The sequence below is a fragment of the Centroberyx gerrardi genome, chromosome 14 (genome assembly GCF_048128805.1).
Source record: "Centroberyx gerrardi isolate f3 chromosome 14, fCenGer3.hap1.cur.20231027, whole genome shotgun sequence".
Classification (NCBI taxonomy): Eukaryota; Metazoa; Chordata; class Actinopteri; order Beryciformes; family Berycidae; genus Centroberyx; species Centroberyx gerrardi.
In genome coordinates, this window is record NC_136010.1 from 6,801,569 (window position 1) to 6,817,857 (window position 16,289).

Consider the following 16,289-nt stretch of genomic DNA (forward strand, 5'->3'; position numbering starts at 1 on the left):
CTCCTGTGCAGAGGGTTGGAATGCGTGGTGTAATGCGCCGTGTCTCGGCCGATCTTCCAGCTTTAATGAGAATGTGTCTATTTGACCGGAAAGCTGTCAGGAGTCGTTACGCCACGGGAGCGACTGGCGAGGGCGATCAGAGCGCCGGGGTGTGTGTGTGTGTGTGTGTGTGTGTGTGTGTGTGTGTGCGTGTGTGTGTTTAGGTGTGAGGGTCAGCTGCCACATTGAGCCCTATAGGAGGAGGTAAAGGAGGGAACAGAGGATGGGAGGATGGGAGGGGGGGGGGTGTTGAGAGGAAAGACAGGGTGGTATGGAAAATTACCCCTCACCACTGTCAGAGACAACAGACTGTGGTATGATGTTGGTGTGTCTGTTGTTCAGATCCTTTTCCTAAAACCTGAGGAAAGCAACAACAACCATGGCAACACTGTAAACTGAGATATCAGACTGTTCCTCATCATCAGATACATAAAATATTTTGTAATGATTGAAATTTACACTTAAAAGAGGAGACTCTTTCTCTGTGTAAGTATGTATGTATATATGTATGTATCTATCTATCTATCTGTCTGCCAAAAAAGAACCCAAAGTATACATTTTATAATGATATGAAACAGAGAAAAGCAGCAAATTTGAGCATTTGTGAAGCTGTAACCAGCAAATATTTGGTATTTTTACTTGATAAATGACTAAAACGATTAATCCATTATCAAAATGATAATCGATTAATTTACTGTCCATCGACTAATCGATTAATCGACTAATCATTTCAGCACTAGTCTATATCCCCCTTTTCTCTCACTTTTTTCCACTACATTAGTATCCTGCTCCCCCACGCTCTCTAAACCCCACAGTTAATTAAAACCATTAAATCTGTCTGTCTGTCTGTCTGTCTGTCTGTCTGTCTGTCTGTCTGTCTGTCTGTAGCTACCGGGTGTTCTGCCTGCTGGGCGATGGGGAGCTGTCGGAGGGCTCGGTGTGGGAAGCCATGGCCTTCGCCTCCTACTACCAGCTGGACAACCTGGTGGCCGTCTTGGACATCAACCGGCTGGGCCAGAGCGACCCGGCGCCGCTGCAGCACCATGTGGAGAAGTACCAGCGCCGCTGCGAGGCCTTCGGGTGAGCCGGGGGCTGGGAGGGTGCACAGGGAGTGCTCGGGTGGGTGGGTGGGTGGAAGGGGGATGTAAATGTTTGAATATTTGTGTGTGTGTGTGTGTGTGTATGTGTGTGTGTGTGTAAATATAGTGCCAAAATGAAAGTTGAAACGACATCCATAGCTCCTATAACTGCATCATTTGTGAAATCTGGACTAAATAGCTTTCTTTTCTGTCACTTTAAAACAGTTTCCAAAGGTGTTTTTAATGATTTTTTTTTTTTACCATGCCATAGTATCATATTGTGAAAACTTTGTGCTGATTTGGGTTGATGTTGAACTTGGCCTTCTGCTGCAATGCCTGCTGGGAGAGGACGGACTGCAACATTATGGCAGTGTGCATAGCGTGCATATAATATGTAGCTAGGAGCTGCTAGGAGTTCGTTCCAGCATTTTAAAACTGTTTAAGTATAGGACTGTGTTTAAAGTTGGATCTTCCCTGCCTTCCTAGCTGGCATGCCATCATTGTGGACGGCCACAGTGTGGAGGAGCTGTGTAAGGTGCTGAGCCAGCCGCGCCACCAGCCGCTCGCCATCATCGCCAAGACCATCAAGGGCAAAGGCATCCCAGGTACGATAATCCAACACACACGCTGCTCCAGTTGGATAGCGGATGGATATTAGTACATTGCAAGCCTGTATTGTGTAGATTTGAAGAGTTCAGAGTTTTGAAAAAACAAAAATATTACCTGAAGTTTATCATTCAATATTTTATAAATGCAGAGGATCTATTAACGGAGGAGAGTCTATTAAAGTGTCAACCAAGCACCTAATTTACCTACTTTCTTTTAAAAAGGTACCATCATTTGTTTTCCTTTTTGCCATCAGTCGGTTTTTTTAAGGTTAGGTGTCACTTCAAATTTGGATATCTCATTTTGGAGAAAAACTTCATTTTGACATTTGCAGAGTAGAAAGAACCAGGTTGTTAAGCAGTGACATCACATATCCCAGGTGGAATAATCCAACGCACTCTTTGATAACACACATCAAGAGTCTCAGCCGCTGCTTCAGGCGTTGCTTGCTAAGCTGCTCCCAGAATCTGTTTATGAGTGATGACTAGGTAAAACGGCGACAGGTGACTGGGAATAGCGGTTCTGTCAGTGTGTTGCTGAACCCCCCGGCCCTCGCTGCAGGTCCAGAGGCACCATGACCCTCCGTAATCCTGGCAGTGCTTTAGTGCTTTAGCTGCTGCTGCTCAGTAATCCCTCAAAATGTGTAGGATACACTCCCAGCTACAGCCCATTGTGCTGGTGTTGTGATAAGGGTAGGGGGAGTGTGTATGCACACGTGTGTGTGTGTGTGTGTGTGTGTGTGTGTGTGTGTGTGTGTGTGTGAGAGAGAGAGAAAGAGAGAGATTTAGGGAGAGGGATAGACTCAGAGAAAGAAAGAGAGAGGGGGAAAAAAGCATGTTATTTTTCTTTTGGCTACCCAGATGAAGCAAAGGGGTAAAGATAACAAAGCAACTAAAGAGACAGTTGTTTTAAGAGTAAGAGGAGTGTGTGTGCGTATGTGTGTGTGTGTGTGTGTGTTTAAGAGAGGAGTATGTCTTTGCACATATAAGAGTGTGTCAGAAACTCAGAAATGTGTATGTTGTTATAAGCCTATGGCCTCTTGCTTATAACCTTTGACCTTTAGATTAGCTTATTGTCATCCACTGAAGTGGAAGATTGTTATGAGTGTGACAGCTGGACACGGTTTATTTTATGTGTGTTTGCATGTGTGCATGCATGACCATGAAGGAGAAAAGGTATGGATCAGCAGAGAGCAACAAAGACAGAGGAATTTGGCATATATGTTTTCCACTGAGTCAGCGCTTTCATCCAAAGTCCCTTATATTAACATGACTGCATCAGTTTAGCATGAAAGGCCCCAGTGGGAATCTAACCGCCAATCCTCACATTGCCCTGTTTTATCCATTTAGCTATACTGCATATGTCATTTTTTAAGAAATTTGGACTCAAATATCTGCAGCATCCTTCTGCACCACATGAGTTAATTTATGTATATATTTATGTATTATGTATGTATCTTTCTCTTCATTACCAAGCTTATTTTTTAAAGACAATTTGTTTTAATGAGTTTCCCCAGCCTAATATATGTTTCTTGGCATGTATTTGATGGCATCATATACTGTACAGTAAGAATTTAACATTTATTTTGACTTGATTTGTGTAAAAATCCAAGTTTGTGCTCATCAGGTAACACATGAGAGTGTTAAAAATGTTATTAATTAACATTAATTTCTAATATATTCCTCAATGTGTGTGTTTCAGCTGCTGAGGATAAGATGGGCTGGCACGGCAAGCCGCTGCCCAAAGACATGGCGGACAGCGTGATGAAGGAGCTGCAGAGCCGCATAGTCAGCAGCAGCAAGCGCCTCTACCCCACTCCGCCCAACGAGGACGCACCGCCCGTCAGCCTCCGCAACATCCGCATGCCAAGCGCACCCAGCTACAAAACTGGAGACAAGGTATGATCCTGATCGAGGTATCTTGTGTCAGGGCGTCGGCCAAGCTGGGATGTCTTGATTAATCTGTAATACCCAACATTTGGGTTTGTTGAAACACGGTCACCTCCCCAGTGGCTTCGCTTACACTGTGATTTATGGGTATTTTTTTCCCTCTGAAATGTGGAACCTTACCTTTTAATCAATGACTTACAGTAACATGACTTTTACATGCATTTACATGCTTCTGTAGAGGAATTTCCCCTTGGTTGACAGATTTCTCATTGGGGTTCCATAGATTATCACAAAAGTGTTGTTTATATTTGTAATATCTGTAAACTCTGGAGTAAAATCTGTATTTTGATTGATGGTGACTTAAGTAACATACTTTCCATCTAGAAGCCAAACTCTTCAAGACCACAAGCAAATATATACATTTTTGATGCTCAAATAGATAGCATATCTTTAATTTGTGATTGTATTATATCTGACTGTACATTGCCAAATGATTGATCAAGCTGATTGGTTGTCTGACTGCATAAGATCAGCAGCAACAAGCATTTGACCTTTAATAGTGGTCTGATTGCATTATTTTTACATGTAGCTTGCTATGGATAGCTGGGATATCTAGAATATATCAACAAACAACCTGACTGTATTACCTGTAGATTGTGAATCGGTGTAGCAAGTTGACTGAGTGTCTGTTTGTCTGTCTGATCTGCGACCAGATTGCTACCAGGAAGGCGTACGGCATGGCGCTGGCCAAGCTGGGCCGCTACAACGAGCATGTGGTGGCTCTGGACGGAGACACCAAGAACTCCACCTTCTCCGAGCTCTTCAAGAACGAACACCCCAACCGCTACGTGGAGTGCTACATCGCAGAGCAGAACATGGTAAGAAAGAGCAGTGAACTGGACCTTTACTCAGAGACGAACAGTAGAGGACTGTGGCTGCCAGAATGGGAGTAAGTTTCCAAACATGAAGCTGAAAAACAGCAGGCATGCTTTATTTAACCCTAAAATAAAGGTTAAAAACTCTCTTGATAGCAACGTCTAGTAAGGGGAGTTGATCTTTAATTCGTCTGCTGAAAGCTCGACTGATTGGTTGGTAAAAAATAATTAATTAAAACAAGGAATGTACACGCTTCATCAAAAAAAGTTCTTGCTGCAATCAGAACAAAAACAACTTGCACTACTTTAATTACTGACTGAATTATCAGCCTTAATTAAATAGCTTCCCAGACTCTAAGCTAAAGAGTGAGGTTAGGACCAGGAAGATTAAGAGGCTCACTGAGGAATCAGGACACACACACACACACACACACACACACACACTACATATTAGAATAGTTCCTTTGTATGACTTGTTCTTCCGATGTTTCAAATAAAATTATATTGTTCAGTCATATATTGATCACATGGTCAAGATATTTGTTATAAACTGCTATCAATTTAAACTTCCACTCAGTAATAGACATAAGGGCATTCATTCCCCATCTTGTGCCAATAGATGAAATATCAGAGGTACTATATCTCATGAATAGCGCAAATTTTGAAATACAAATTCACTTCCTGATCTGTGAATTGATTACAATCCAGATTAAAAGGATCTTCCTTTGTTTTGCTAATGCACCCAGCTGTGTTACCATCATAAATGTGTCTGCTGTCTGATCTTCCCTTCAGTAGCAGGATTTCACCACCATCAGCTCTATTATCCCAGTTTTATCAACATCAGCATCATTATCTCAGTTAATGAACCTGTGTTGGGTCCTGCTGGGACTCACAACAATAGGCCGCCCCAAAATAGGTCGCTCACTGTCTGGATTAATTAAACATCTTCATCATCATCATGTCACATGAAATATTAAATGACTCCAGCAAGTAATGCTTTGTCATTATGCTCTGTGGGCTTTCAAGGCCTCTTGCCAAATAACAGCAACCACAACAATGCTGTCTTATGCTGACTACTAGGCTGCTTACATTCAGTGGTGGAAAGAGAACTACAGTGTCCTGCTTGAGTAGAAGTACTGCTACTTTGCTGATGTTTTACTTGGGTAGAAGTAAAAATACTGGTGTAAAAATCTACTTAAGTAAAAGTAAAGAGTAGCTCATTTAAAATGTCCAGAGAGAAAAAGTTACTGAGTTAATTTTTAGAAAAGAGAACAGTTTTAGATGTGATCTTTCCCATGCAAAGATGAGAGGACAGAGTTCAAACTGTGTTCGTTTAATCGGAAAATACAAAATACAGGACACAAACAAAGTAAAGCCAGATTACTCTTATCTTCTTTGCTGACTGACAGTTTAATGCAAAGTGCTTCACAATTGGCCAATTTATGTTGGTCCAGTTTCTGATGCTTATGCCACAGAATTTATAATGGATGTAATGGATGTGATTTAAAATGCAGCTAAGTACAATACTTCAGTAAAAACGTACTTAAGTAAAAATAAAATTACTGACTGAAAAAATACTCCAAAAAGTACAAGTTACAATTCCAATTAGTTACCTCCACCCTTGCTTACATTTTAGGCATTTAGCTGATGCTCTTATCCAGACCAACTAAGTACAACAGTAGAAAAAGCTTTGATTTCTACATTTTGATCGCCAGCAGCATCCAATAGGAAGAAGGGCAACTGTACTGTACTGTATACCTGGCTGTTACTGATTAGGCAACATCTGAACTTCAGCAATAAAAGGCCATAACTTGTATTTTTGAAGTTACAGTCTGCTCGTCTCAAACTAAAAGCCGTCTCACCTCCTTACAAAGCCAGAGGTCTTCAGCCCAGAAGTCCATAACTCATATTTCCCCCATCCCACCTCCCGTCCTTGTAGCCTCTTTTATGATGAACAAAATAAACTCACCCAATTCTACTTGTCTGTTTCTTTGGTGTTGACTGCTGTCTCACTCAGTAATAAAAACCAAGAACACCGTCACTCTTCTTTGGCATCGGTACAGAGAGAGTTTCCCCCAGGACGGGAAACAGGATATGAAATGGCGAGCGTATGAAATATCCCTCCTTTAAAAAACAGTAAAAACCCACAATTTCCTGCCATATGAATATAAATAATACAGTCTCTCACTCTGTTTGAAGAGTATGAGCAGCCTCGAGGCAAAATGTAAAGATTCTGATGCAAGGAGAGAAATGTTTGTCTTTTTTATTCTGCTAAATGAAAGACTTGTAATTGACAACAGCTTTCCTCTCTTCTCTTTGTTCTCTTATTCTCTCATCGTTTGTTTTTCGATGTTTCCCCTCTTTTTCCTCGCTTCCTTCTCTTCCTTTCCTCTCCTCTCCTCCTCTTCTTCTCCTCCTTATCTTCATCTCCTTTCCTCTCCTCCTTCTCTTCCTCTCCTCTCTCCCTTCTCTTCCTCTCCTTTCCTCTCCTCCCTCTCTTCCTCCCCTCTCTCCCTTCTCTTCCTCTCCTTTCCTCTCCTTCTCTTCCTTTCCTCTCCTCCTCTTCTTCTCCTCCTTATCTTCATCTCCTTTCCTCTCCTCCTTCTCTTCCTCTCCTCTCTCCCTTCTCTTCCTCTCCTTTCCTCTCCTCCTTCTCTTCCTCTCCTCTCCTCCTTCTCTTCCTCCCCTCTTTCTCTTCCTTTCCTCCCCTCTCATCCTTCTCTTCCTCTCATTTCCTCTCCTCCTTCTCTTCCTCTCCTCCTTCTCTCCTCTCCTTCCCTCTCCTCCTTCTCTTCCTCTCCTCTCTTCCTTCTCTTCCTCTCCTTTCCTCTCCTCCTTCTCTTCCTCTCCTCCTCTCCTCTCCTCTCATCCTTCTCTTCTTCTCCTTTCCTCTCCTTTCCTCCTTCTCTTCCTCTCCTCTCCTCCTTCTCTTCCTCTCCACTCCTCCTTCTCTTCCTCTCCTTTCCTCTCCTCCTTCTCTTCCTCTCCTCCTTCTCTCCTCTCATCCTTCTCTTCCTCTCCTTTCCTCTCCTTTCCTCCTTCTCTTCCTCTCCTCTCCTCCTTCTCTTCCTCTCATCCTTCTCTTCCTCTCCTTTCCTCTCCTCCTTCTCTTCCTCTTCTCCTCTCTTCTCCTCTCCGCCTCCTCCCCTCTCATCCATCTCTTCATCTCCTCTCCTCTCCTCTCCTCCCCCCTCCCTCTCTCTCTCTCTCCTCTAGGTGAGCGTGGCGATAGGCTGTGCCACGCGGGATCGTAACGTGGTTTTCGCCAGCACCTTCGCCACCTTCTTCACGCGGGCGTACGACCAGCTCCGCATGGCCGCCATCTCCGAGAGCAACATCAACCTCTGCGGCTCTCACTGCGGCGTCTCCATTGGTCAGTCCAGCTCTCTCTCCTCCAATCACAGCCTGAATTCAGTGACCTTTTTTTTATTATTTCCGACTCTTCACCTCTTCCGTTTGTCCATCTTTTACTCCCAGCATCAGCACTCGTCCCCTCCTCCCTCCCCCTCTCTCTCTGTCTCTGTGTCATGGAAGTGGTGGCAGGGCGTCCCGGTTCTCTTCCTCCTTCTCCTCCTCTTCTTCCTCTTCCTCCTCCTCTTCCTCCTCCTCTTCCTCCTTCTCCTCCACCTCCTCAGGTACACAGCATGTCCACATCGCCAGACCGAATGCAATCATTTTCAGCCTATAGCAATAATGTGACATTTACTATACCAGACTGCGTGTGTGTGTGTGTGTGTGTGTGTAGGTGAGGACGGGCCCTCTCAGATGGGTCTGGAGGACTTGGCGATGTTCAGAGCCATCCCCACGGCAACCGTCTTCTACCCTAGCGACGGCGTCTCCACTGAGAAGGCTGTGGAGCTGGCCGCCAACACAAAGGTACACATAGCCATACAAATGTCTTGCATCACTGTTGACATAAGTAATGAAGAGCAAATGAAAATAATTTAAAATCCAAATGCGGTCGTTGCCAAACTGTCTAGAGCAGAGCCAAAGCTAGTATTAGTATTTCAAGATCTACTGCATTGGATTATACAGGATCTGCCTTGTCTGCTTCAGAGTCTTTTTATAAACTTTATCCAGTCTTTAAAGTTCAGACCCTTGCAGAGCATTTCTTCTCTTTATTCCAGGGTTTGTGTTTCATCCGAACGAGCCGCCCAGAGAACAACATCCTCTACAACAGCAACGAGGACTTCCATGTTGGACAGGCTAAGGTTTGTAGCCGCGTTTCCACCACAAAAACACCTCTTCACTTGGTAGTTTTTAACATCATGTAGTGTAAATGCTGTTTGAGACACTTTTCCATCCCGGTAAGAAAAGCTTCTGAGTGAAACACTGGCATGTAGGACTCCTATGGCTTCCAAATCAGATCCTTTATATAACAGTAACATAACAATGCTGTAATCCATACTTACTATTTGCTATACTCTTGTTTATATTCTGTTTTTCTGTTCATATATATTTTCTCTGCTGTATCCTATTACTGCTTGCTGCTGCAACAACCCAATTTCCCCACATGGATCATTAAAGTTTCATCTTATATTATATCACAGGTTGTAGGTCAGCTGACTAATGCTTGTTAACGACTAACTGTTAAGAAATCTACCATACATACATTCATATCAGATCAAATGACACACACACATAGACACAAATACACAATATAGGAATTCAGAATGCTTTCAAATTGTTTTATTTTATTCCTCAAACTCTTTTATGCTCTTCAAACTTTTATTTCAGACTTTTTTAATCCCTCATCATCGTCAAAACTAACTGCCCTGATTAATCTGGAAGCGGGGTTAGATTATAAAATCCACATAAACCGTCTTCTCCCATGCCAACCAGGTTGTGTACAAAACCAATGATGACCATGTGACTGTGATTGGAGCAGGAGTGACGCTGCACGAGGCTCTGGCTGCTGCTGAACAGCTGAAGAAAGGTACACAGGAAGGGAGGAAGGAAGGAAGGAAGGAAGGAAGGAAGGAAAGAAAGAAAGAAAGAAAGAAAGAAAGAAAGAAAGAAAGAAAGAAAGAAAGAAAGCATGGCTCACATCAGCATGGCTGGAATGTGTCTTCCACCAATCAGATTGCTTGGCTGAAACATTGTAAAACACATTGTACATTATGGACTCTTAGCGTACAGTCTGTCAGTAACATAGAGAGCATCAGTTGGACTGAGCTGCATCACTTCCTCTGCCGCTGATGGAGAGTATACTTTCCTCTCTCCTCCCTCAGAGAGAATCAACATCCGCGTGATCGACCCGTTCACCATCAAGCCCCTGGACTCCAAGACCATCATCGAGAACGCCAGGGCGACCAGAGGACGCATCATCACAGTGGAGGACCACTACTACGAAGGTGAGCAGTCAGACAGACAGCAGCACTAACATTAAGATTCCAAAAATAAAATGATTCTGGGAAAAAAAAAACATTGAATTATTTCCCCAAAATATCCTAAACCTTGGCATCCTGGGTTCAAATCTGACCTGGGACTTTTGTCACACATCATCCCCCCCTCTCTCTCCCATCTATCCTGCCTCTTTCCACTATAGACTGTCCAAAAAAGCAAAAAATACCAGAAAATAATCTTTAATATATACTGTATATATATATCACAAACCTATAGCCATGAACCAGCTCCTGCATTGCTAGCTCTATAGCAGGCCACACCAGATTTTAAACCATTGATGATAATATCTTCTGAAATGCCAGAAATACATGGGCAACAATAGCAAATTGTCTTTTATATAATGTTTCAAACACAAGGACAGATTTTTGGTAAGTGCTTTTAGTTCTGCTGCCCCATCATCTTGGAATAACTAAAGGACTTACAACTGGACCATTTCATACCAATTTCTGATTTTAAAGTCCAGATTGATGTACCGCTGTCCTCGGAATGCACATGCTTTTAGGAAGTATTAGTATTAGTATTAGGCTTGGAGATGTTTGCACTGTTTTTATCTGTTTGATCGATTTTATTTCATATGTCTTATGTTTTGTTGTCTTTTATGTTGTGAATCAGAATCAGAATCAGCTTTATTGGCCGAGTATGTACACATACAAGGAATTTGACTCCGGTTTTTTCTTTGCTCTCAATGTACTTACACAGAATAAATATACAGCTATGGACAACAAAATGAACAGAGGTAAACCTAAACATCTAACTACTATGTACAAATATGCATATATATAAAAAAGTATAAAAAAATTACAAAAATATGCTGCCTTCTTGGCCTGAGCTCACTTGAAGAAGAGATGTAAATCTCAGTGTGACTTCTGTGATTAAATAAAGGATAAAATAAAATAAAAATAAATAAATAAAAGGTAACACTTTTGAACATATTAAGTAATATGATAAGTGATTAGGAGCAAGGAGCAAATGTAGCCACACATGATTAGTGTAATTAGCGGAACTAACATATAACTGCTGGTATGTTCCCATGTTACTTCTTTACATACATAATTCATTAACATTATAATTACCAGTGACATAATGATGAATTAAACTGTCAGTTAACTTTACTTTGTCATTCTTGAGTCATTAATAAATGCTTAATCACTTATCAGCATATTACTCAATAGTGGTTAAGACATATTGAGTAGCTAACTAATATATCAGTTAGTTAATCAATGATAAATGAACAACGTAATTAAACATTAAGTAGGACACAAAAGGTTGTTGCATGATACCAATGATATGTCAGATTATGCATTATAGTTTTCAACACTACCGTTCTGCTGTATAAATCTGTTGATTTTAGTAATCTAATTAAAATCAGAGCTTCAGCTGGCGGGCACGGAGAGCATCATGCGGCCGCTCGCCGTGTTTGTTTGTCTGTGTATCGACTCATGAATACAACGGCCCCGGGCGGAGAAGGACCTCTGACGATCTGTGGGGGGAGAGGAGGAGGAGCTGTGGAGGCTGGGTAGAGTCAGACTGAGCATGTGCAGAAAGGAGAAGAAGAGCGTGAGGGAGCGGAGGACAGGAGGGGGAAAGAGGTTGAGGGGAGAGAGAGAGATGAGGAGGAAGACAGGAGGGATGAGAGGCGGGAGAAGGAGGCGAAGGCTGCGAGTGTGAGGTAGAGAGAAAGAGGCGGGAGGACAGAGAGAGAAGATGTAAAAACAAAAAAAAAGGTAAAATAGATGGATAGATGGAGGAGGGAGAGAGAGGAAGGGTAGAGGAGGAGGAGCTATAGGAGCCTGTCAGGGTTTCTTAATTTCAGCTCTGGCCTTTGGGCTGTCGCTGACCTACATACCAGCATGACAAAAACTAGTGTCCCTCTGTCTCTCTCTCTCTCTTCTGGGGGTGTGTGTGTGTGTGTGTGTGTGTGTGTGTGTGTGTGTGTGTGTGTATGTGTGTGTGTGTGTGCTTGCACTTGCGCGCACGTGCTCCTGTTGTGTTTGTGTGTCCCTTGAAATTGCAATGTCTGCCAACAAAGAATGGGAGAGACAGCACCGTTTTTTTTTTTTTTTTGGTCAGCACACACACACACACACACACACACACACACTTGTACACACACACATATATATAGATTCATATAAATAGTTGATTATGGCAGGAGAGCATGCGATAGAGTTAGTGAGGGGTGTAAGGCTAAGATGGGGTGTGTGTGTGTGTGGGGGGGGGGTTGTAAGAGTGTATGGCTGTAGGGGTTGCGGCATATTGATGTGTGTGTGTGTGTGTGAGAGAGAGAGAGAGAGAGAGAGAGAGAGAGAGTGTGTGGACATGTGAACTGGAGATACAAGAAAAGGTTGTCAAGGAACATTACATTTTTTTAGGGGATGTGTTTGTGTGTGTGTGCCTGTATGTGTGTGTGGAGCATTAACGGGGGGGTGGGGGGACAAAGGGATATTGGGGGATATTGGGGGATGGGATGGGATGGGGGGGGGGGGGGGGGGGGGGGGGGGGGACATGCCATAGTTGCTAAACAGCACAGATGGGTTAATGGCGTGCACAGTGTACAGTACATAACCATAGACCGTAAAAGAGTAACGCCCCTCCCATGCCAACGAAGGGTTCCCCACCCCCCCTCCCTCCCTCCCTCCCTCCCTCCCTCCTCCTCTCTATGTAGGCTTTTTTTAGATTTCATATATTTTAGACCCTGTTGAATTAATTTCTAATGTAAATTCTTCTTGTTTCCTACGTTTATCACCAGTTGGCATCGTTGTGATCACACTCCACACTGTATAGGGAAGCCGCAATCCCAAGAGTGAAGAGTGGAAACCTCTCTCTCGCTCCCTCTCTCTCTCTCTCTCTCTCTCCCTCTCTCACACACACACTCACACACACACACACACACACCACTTAGCCAGCTAGTCGGTCAACGTAAGGGTGTGAAAATATAGGACGGAGGGAGTGAGAAAGAAGCGAAAGAGGAGCGAGGGAGAGTGTTGGAGAAGACTTCTGCTCCTTCTCATCCCTCAGCTTGATGGTCAGTCAGTAAGAAGAAATGATAGAGGGAGTGAGAGTGTGGAGTGAGAGAGAGAGAGAGAGGTGGAGGGGAAGGTGAGGATAGAGAGAACAGATAAAAGAAGAAAGAGAGACCGTAGGGGTGAAAGTGAGACAGAGGAGGAGTGAGAAAGCGGAGGGAGGGCGTTGTCAGTCTTGTCAGTCCGCATCACATCACTGTGGCGCTCAATCGCCCGTGGAGCCGCCAGTGATTTGATACGACAGCAGGGTGGAAGACAAAGGAGGAAAGGAGGTAGGCTGAAGGAAGGAAGGAGGGAAGGAAGGAAGGACAGATGGCAGAATAGAGATCAAATTTGAATCTTAAAAGCAACTGCTATTGCTCTTTAGGGCTGAACAATACTGCTGTTGTGAATTATTGTTGTTGTTGTGAATGTGTACCTTCGCCTTAAGTAGACCAATTAATAAGTTTGGGAACATTAAAATTATAAGAAGACAATTCTTTTGCTACTGTAACTTTTTACTTGCTGTAGTGGAAAAACGTTGTAGCTCCAATTTCAATGGTTTTTTTAAATTTTTTATCTGAACTGAAGTTTTACTTGATTCTTTATAGGTCGATCAAGTTTTATGACCAAGTGAAACCCATTCAAAACCCATAAAGAAATTTCTAAATGTATGGCTATCAATCTGGGAATAACACTGTTTTTCTTAATTACTGAAAAGTTGACTTTTTGAAGATACAAGGTTTTCATCCAGCAGTGGAGTTTTACTTTTGTCCAGCCTGTGTAAAGACATTTTGGATGTGCATAATGCCTTTTGTTTGACTGATAACAGGTTTTTGAATGCCATACAGATATTTTGTACTGAAGCTGCTGATAGCTCATATCTTGTGCTGATAGTCAGTATCTTTAAAATTGACAATTTTTATGGAAAACAAATTACAAGTATTCAGGTAGAAAAGCCTCTGAAACAGCATTTAGACCATCATGGGACACAAAAACTCTCCACTGAAACCCAAACTAATGAAATTCTGTTTGGGTTAACAGCTCTTTAAAGCAGGGTGACTCACTGCACCTATTTACTGGTAGGAGAAATTTTGGGATAGATTACTGCCTTTAAATGCAGAATTATCTTACAAAAAACATGGTTGAACTATTAAAGAAAAAAATGATGTGCAAACAAAATAAAATGTAATGTAGTTTTTCTGTTGCTGTGGTCAAGCAGGAGCCTCCATCATATCGGCGGTGAACGACACTGACTGGCTGATATCCGATATTTAATGAAAGCCCAGTATCGGCCGATATACCGACAAATCAATATATCGATCTAACTCTAAGAAGTAGTTCTGACTGCTCTGTATCCTCTGTCTCCTCAGGCGGGCTGGGCGAGGCCGTGTGCTCGGCGGTGGTGAACGAGTCGGGCTTCAGCGTCCAGCGCCTGGCCGTGTCCCAGGTCCCCCGCAGCGGCAAGCCCGGCGAGCTGCTGCGCATCTTCGGCATCGACCGCGACGCCATCGCCCAGGCCGTCCGCAAGGTGCTCAGCAGCTCCGCCAACGCCAAGTAAGAGCGCGGCGGCGGCGGCAGCAACATCATGGTAACGGACTCCGTGGTAACTGGTGATCACCATGGAGACAACAAACAAACAAACAAACAACCACAGAGGGAGGGGAAGCACTTCAGGCCCACTCACGCTCTCCGTCTCAATTTGAATAAAAGAGAAAGATAACATGGTATTTCTGTTTAACTGTCATTGATGTGGTTTTGACCCCCAGACCCCCACCCCCACCCCAGCCTTCCCCCCCCCCTTCAGTTGCCCCAATTTGTGAGTTCAGTAACCCCACCCCACCCCCCTACACACACACACACACACACACACACACACACATATCCACATACACACTTAATCCGACTCCACCCCCTGCCCCTTCCTCCCTCCCAGAGAAAGTCCTGGTACTGCTGTAGTGTGTCAGTAAAAAGCAGTGAACGTGGTTTGGAGTAAAGTGAAGTTTTTTGTTTTTTTCTTTCTGTGGAACCCTTTTCACTTTTTTGGACGCGGCGTCTCGTACGTCTGCACCCAGTACTACTGTTTAACCCCCCCACCCCACTAGAGGCAGCAGGGTGTGGAGAAACTCTGGTTTTGGTCTGTTTGAGCACTGACTGTTTTTAACCCTTTTTGACCCTGACTTGGATGGGACCGCTTCACACCAATAAAGGGATGGTTTCTTCACAAAACCTGTCTGACGTCTTTCTTTTAGGTTTTAGTCGCTTGAAACGTGAATAAAAAGTCACAATGAAATGAAAAATGACTTTTTCACTTCAGTAGCTAAAGAATAAAATGGAAATAAAGACTATTACTAACCAGATTACTCAAGTAGTCCAAGTCTGAGGCACAAGTCTCTAGTCAAGTCTCAAGTCTAACACCAAGTCAAGTCAGAACAAATCAAGAGTCCAGTATCAATTTAATATCTTAAAGAAAACTGAATATCTAGGACTTTTCAATGCAATATGGTTTTAATAGGATAAAAACTTGGTAAGAGCATCATGAGTTTGATTTCTATAATCAGTTTCAACTTCAACACAAGATCTCAAGTCAAGACTTTAGAAACCTTTTCAAGTTATAAAACTACAAGTCAAAGTCAAGTCCCAAGTCTCCAGAACCCAAGTCAAGTCACAATTTTTCGAGTCATGTGATTCGAGTCCCCACCTCTAATCATAACATATACCTATTTAGCAATAAGTGCCAAAAATTTTATATTTTTATATCAAAATCCCTTTACTGTTACTTCCTGGAAAAGTATATTTTTAGCCTGTTTCTTCATTGCAAACCAGTAGAAGTACAAAATGATTCCAACCATTAATGCCATCACAGGTTTCTGAACAACACTGGATATACTGAGGTGAACATAAAAAATGCTATGAAACTCATATGATAGTGAGTTTTCTGTTCTGTTTTAATGGAGTAAGGCAATGGATCTGTCTGGAACTGAGATGAGAAATGTAGTTTCTCATTATAACAAGAATCAAGAATTTCATTTATCATTTGATCCATTTTGGGTCCTGCACAGAAGAAACCAGGTGGTAATGAGTTACTTCTTCATACATATTTCATCTATTTACGTCATTTAACTTGAATTCAACCAGATTAGTCCTTCTGAGATCAAGGATTTCTTTTAAAAAGGGAGACCTGGTCCAGACTACAGCAGCACTTTTAGCTTCAGGCTGAACAACAAATCAGCAAAATCATGATGAGTAATACATATTCTCAGAAAAAGAGACGAAGAGAAGGAGACAGAGAGGAGGGAGGCGGAGAGAGAAGAAACACTGGAACAGTCTTAGAACAACAATTAATTTCCTATATATATATCCATCTTCCATAAGCCTAACAACTGCTTTAAA

The 16,289-nt window shown here is 42.8% G+C and overlaps 1 protein-coding gene across 1 annotated transcript in view; it reads left to right on the forward strand.

Annotated features, from left to right (window-relative positions):
* LOC139929327 (transketolase-like) overlaps positions 1-15,119 on the forward strand; it is a 25,488-nt gene extending 10,369 nt beyond the window's left edge. Inside the window, exons 5-14 of the mRNA XM_078288263.1 lie at positions 928-1,119; positions 1,605-1,723; positions 3,426-3,622; positions 4,327-4,491; positions 7,705-7,861; positions 8,234-8,364; positions 8,616-8,699; positions 9,331-9,424; positions 9,720-9,842; positions 14,270-15,119. Coding sequence (XP_078144389.1) covers positions 928-1,119; positions 1,605-1,723; positions 3,426-3,622; positions 4,327-4,491; positions 7,705-7,861; positions 8,234-8,364; positions 8,616-8,699; positions 9,331-9,424; positions 9,720-9,842; positions 14,270-14,457 — 1,450 coding nt within the window. The 3' untranslated portion in view covers positions 14,458-15,119. The remainder of the gene's footprint in view (positions 1-927; positions 1,120-1,604; positions 1,724-3,425; positions 3,623-4,326; positions 4,492-7,704; positions 7,862-8,233; positions 8,365-8,615; positions 8,700-9,330; positions 9,425-9,719; positions 9,843-14,269) is intronic.
* The last annotated feature ends 1,170 nt before the right edge of the window (positions 15,120-16,289 follow it).